Source organism: Trachymyrmex septentrionalis, unplaced genomic scaffold (genome assembly GCF_001594115.1).
Source record: "Trachymyrmex septentrionalis isolate Tsep2-gDNA-1 unplaced genomic scaffold, Tsep1.0 scaffold220, whole genome shotgun sequence".
In the NCBI taxonomy this organism is placed as follows: Eukaryota; Metazoa; Arthropoda; class Insecta; order Hymenoptera; family Formicidae; genus Trachymyrmex; species Trachymyrmex septentrionalis.
In genome coordinates this window covers 310,292-315,600 of record NW_017305376.1, presented here as the reverse complement: position 1 = coordinate 315,600, position 5,309 = coordinate 310,292, and the positions used below count along the sequence as shown (strand labels likewise).

Sequence of the window (5,309 nt, the reverse complement as noted above, 5' to 3'; positions counted from 1 at the left end):
ATCTGCGAAACAGAAACGTCACGTCTGAATATAATATATATAATATATATATATATATTTATACATATATATATCAGAAACATTTTATTAAAACAAATGCCCATCAAATATTTGGTTAATATAACCAAAAATAGTGCTTTTACAAATATTTAATAATAAGTATTACCAAATAGTAACAGTTTGGTAATACTTATTATTTAAATGTTTATAAAAGCAATATTATTTATGATTATATTAACCAAACATTAGATTGGCATTATTTTACCGTACATTTATTAGTTATTACCAAACTCTCTCTCTCTCTCTAAGGAGATCAACTTGTACTGTTAAAAAAATATACACTAATTATATAGTAATTGGTAATTATGGTAATACAACATACTTTATTGATAGTATTGCTATTATATTGTATTGTTAATATTGTAATTCTATGTATTGCCGTCTATTACGCGCAATATTGCCAAGTATTGTTAATGTATTGTTATGTACTACTATATATTGCTAGCATATTGCTAGCGTATTGCTAGTACTGTTACTGCTAGTATTGTCAGCAGAAAAATAGTTTAAATTTACAAACTGACACTGAAGGTCTCCATAAGGCATACTCGTATATACTTATTATAAATAAAATTTGACTCTTCGATACTGACAGTCCGTCTCCTCTCTCAGTCCATGTTGATCCGTATCAGCGAGCGTACATTATTATCGACATACAATGTCCGTCTCACACATCTGTGTTCCATTAAACATTTTAATTGGTTTTCTTATTTACATGAACACACTTGTTCGTATAATTTACATATGATTTTTGGCGAGTTTTAATTACTTGTTAGAATTTCGATATATTAATTTGATTGTGTTTATTTTTTTTGTAAGAAAATTTTTTTTATCTTTTTTATCAACTAGAACTTTTCCAAGAGATATGAAACACATTTGACTGTTCAATCATATGTGAAAAATGTTGAGTTCTACATCAAAACTCACCCGAGCTGTTATTATAAGGAATATGCGGAATATTTTCGATAATTCATTTTGTACAGCGATTTTTGTGATAAGTTAATGTCTGAAGAGGGCTCAATCCGGTAGCCAAAACTTGTAACGTTTCATATTTAAATTTAAACTGAGTTTTTTAAATTATTTTTTTAAATTTTATTTTTCTTTATTTGCAATTTATTCCTTTTATTTGTGTGACAAGTTAAAAAATGTATTTGACTCTTACTTTGCCCTTTATTTATTGTTATTTATTTTGTATATGAAGAGTCCTTCTATCTGTTAAATGTTTTGAGCTCATAGGTACATATTAATACGTATACTTTAATCCTGGAAAAGGATTTTCCCCAGTAAAGAAGAAATATTTTAGTACAATAACATTGCAATTATGTTACAACGTTGCTGCGCTGTTGCTGAAATGTTTCAAAATGTTTCTTACTTATTGGGTCGAATCTGTAAAAAAAATGTAATTATACAAAAACGACATTAATTTTGGAAAATCTTTTTTGTTAGGCCTTTGATCACAATTTCGCAAACTTAGGATTGTTTGTGCATATCATACGTTTCCAAGGAAGATATCATTTTGTACCTACGACCTACAGAATTTTTGTATTAAGGGATTATAACCTGAGGTAATAGCTGTGAGAATTGAAATAAAGTGAACTTTTAATTTTTTTCCCCAAGTTTCTAGTCAAATTTAGTATGGGCGGTGTTTTTTTCGTGCGTACTTTTATTGTGTAAAAGGATTATTGTGTAAAAGGATCAAAATATCTTATCTCAATGTAGATTGAGGGGGATTTTATGAAAGAAAAAAAAACATAAAAAATAAAAAATAACGTACCAGTATAAAAAGAAACTATTAAGTGCTATTAAGAACTATTGAAAAATAACTATTCAGAACTATTTAGAAAACTATTTATATTATCAGTGGTGATCGATAAAGCCATTTCGGAGAACTTGGCAATTTATAATTGTCGATAATTCCTGTTGATTTAGGATCCCCTTAACATGCGGAATAAAATATCTTATCTCAATGTAGATTGAGGGAGACTTTATGAAAGGAAAAAAACAAAAAATAAAAAATAACGTACCAGTATGAAAAGAAACTATTAAGTGCTATTAAGAACTATTGAAAAATAACTATTCAGAACTATTTAGAAAACTATTTATATTGTAAGTGGTATTATGGGACATTACCATTCATTACTGTAGCATAACAAATAATAAATTATAGTTACTATTCGCTTCCACAGCTACTATTTATGATTTAAATATCATAGTAATGAATAATAAATGCGTAAACAGTTACTATTTGCTCCAGTAGTAATGAATAGTGATGTCCCATAACTATTGTACATGACATTACATATTCGTATTCACACATACGGTTGTGTTTAAAATTCTTAAATGTTTTTAAATATAAAGTATTAAATTTTATGCACAAAGATTGATGTCAACTTGATAAAGTCAATATTACATGGGTCCGTTTTGTTCAATTACGAATAGTTACTTTTAAAAACTATTCGCCAATAGTAGTAGTTACTATTTAATTACTGTTCAATTATGTAGTCATGAATAGTTACTTTTCAGAACTATTTACCAATAGTTATTATTCAGATAACTATAGAAATTGAATAGTAACTACAGAAATCTGAATAGTACACAATAGTTCTCAGTAATTCCTTTCTATATGGGTACCTGCTTATTTAATATGATAAATATCTCAAATACATAAATTTACATAGATCAAACTTCGCAGCATATTAGAATATTGCGAAGACAGATGCAAATTTTTTTACAACAGTTGGCGCTACTAGTACCAACCGTTACAGAAATATAAAGAATGCTCATATTACCTGAAGTGCTCATAACACTCGATTCTACTCTATATATGTATATAAAATATATGTATACATTTGTAATTTAATTATATCACTGTAAATAACTGTTTTTCGAAATTTTATTTAGATATAGTTCCGAATGACCCCTACTCGCGATTAACTTGAAATTTCGCACATAAATTCTATTCAATATGAGAAATAAAAAATACATAGTCTTAATTTCGGGAAATGAAAAAAAAATTTTTTTGTTTTACAACTTTTCATTCAGGTAGATTTTGCTTTGCGTGGAAAGTCGTGTGCTCCTTGGTAGGGGGAAAGGTGGGATGAAAGTTTCGTGTGGAAAGTTGTGCGCCGCGTGCGCCTCTAATCAGAAGGGGAGGGGGGAGTGGAAGTCGCTTCGCGTGGAAAGTCGTGCGCCCCTGAAGCAGGAGGAGAATGGGGTCGTTTCGTCTGGAAAGTCGTATGCTTCTTGGTAGGGAGGGAGGTGGGGTGGGAGTTGCTTCGCGTGGAAAGTCGTATTTCCTTAATCAGTCCGGATTTTAGTCGGTAAGTATTGTATAAAAGAAAATCTTTTTCCATTTCCCGAAATTGAGACTATAGGTTTTTCATTTCTTACATCAAAAACAACTTATATGTAAAATTTCAGTCGCGAATGGGAATCAATCGAAACTGCACTCTTTTTTCTATGGATTTATTAACAGTTAAGGCTCGTACAGAGCAACTTTGTAGTGTCACAATTTCTGGCTCTACAGAAAAGTACCGCGAATATCTTCATATGGATCAATTTGTGACGCGACAAGAAACAGGATGCGGATGTGTTCAGAGTGGTAAATTCGTGACTTGACAAAGAAGTGCTGTAAATTCGCCCATCTGAACGTTTTGTCGTGCTATGAATTGGCCGATAGGAACATATTTGCGACTTTTCTGTAGCGCCAGAAAATAGCTCCGTTTGAATGGATCGGCGCTTTCAATTGTAGCACTACAAAGTCGCTCGTCTGTACGAGCCCTTATTCAATAATAATGTTGCAGGTTCGGGAGGAGAAAATAGAAGGTTCAAAATTGGCAAACCTTGGATTTCCTGTCTTGCAGATAATAAAAAAATCTGGAAGGAACAAGCAGTCCGAGGCATGTTATAAATGTTATCACAATTAAATTGAGATCATTTAATCAGTTGTAATTTTAAAGTTAATCATTTTTAGCAAAGAATTTTTAACATAATTATGAAAATTTTGTTGATACTTTAGCATTATACATGCAGTTCATTTAATTAGTAATTGTTTAATAATAAGATTTATAATAATAAAAAATATAATGGATTAATACTTTATCCGCAGATGCAGAAATCAAAGCACAAAAAGAACAAGAACAAAAGACCAGCAACAATCGTGAAGACGGTGAGGGAGCGCAAGCTGCGGCCGAAGAATGAAAGATACACCGGACAATTATATTTTTTAAGAGTCTCTGCAACTTTAAATTACGAAGAAGTTTATGATTACATTAGATGGCATCTATCATAAATTTACGAACTTCTTATTACGCTTACAAATGATAGCCAAACGTCATTCGGTAGTACAAATGGATACACGGATATTAGATGAGTGGTTATAGCGATGTACACAAAAATATATATATACAAGATATGTTGGAGAATACTTTGTTTGAATTGACACCAAAGATTCAAATTATATATTTATCCCGCTATTTCTGTAGAATATTCACATAATATATTTTAACTGATTGTTTTCTACAGTTTCATATATTGCTTGATCTCATTATATTAGTTACAGTGCTCCTCAAGATAATCGTCGCTATTGCAATTAAATTAGACATGTCTTGTCAATTTTAAAGGTTTCTTAAGAACTATTTTTGTGAAAGTTTATAATTTTTAAATGAGATATTTTTTATAATAATGATTTAATATCTTATTCTAAATTGTTTAAATAAATATAAATAAGTATAAATATGTAATACAATATGTACGCGGTGTACGCGGTAGAAAAATTGATAAAAGAACAATATAAATTGTAAATTCTAAATTATGTTGCAATTATTTTGCACAAGAATGTGAATTATTTGTTTTACTATTTTTAATTATACGGTGCAAGAATTGATATATTGTATAATAATACAATCTAAAGTTATAAGTATATTGCAGAAGGCGTATACTTTTTAAAAAGAATAAACATCCTTAAAACACAAGCAAGCATTGAGTGTCAAAAGAGAAAAACTTATTTATAATTGCTATAATGCTATAATTGCTATAATTGCTATAATGAATAAATTTAAGGATTCTATTCTATTTGTTAGAAGGCTATTTCAAATCGTATTTGCTTTCTTTCGACGCTATGTAAGTAAATGTTATTTAATCAATCGAGTGAATTTGCTGTCTAGTTTCTTGATATCGAATGATGTAATTAATCGTGTATCTTTTAAAGAGCAAAAAATATATTTAAATTATTTTAGGAATCTAAAATAGTA

The 5,309-nt window shown here is 29.5% G+C and overlaps 1 protein-coding gene across 1 annotated transcript in view; it reads left to right on the top strand.

Moving 5' to 3' along the window:
• LOC108748464 (calcium/calmodulin-dependent 3',5'-cyclic nucleotide phosphodiesterase 1A-like) overlaps positions 1–4,674 on the top strand; it is a 362,329-nt gene extending 357,655 nt beyond the window's left edge. Inside the window, 2 exon segments of the mRNA XM_018486652.1 lie at positions 3,861–3,956; positions 4,166–4,674. Coding sequence (XP_018342154.1) covers positions 3,861–3,956; positions 4,166–4,257 — 188 coding nt within the window. The 3' untranslated portion in view covers positions 4,258–4,674.
• Positions 4,675–5,309: the final 635 nt, after the last annotated feature.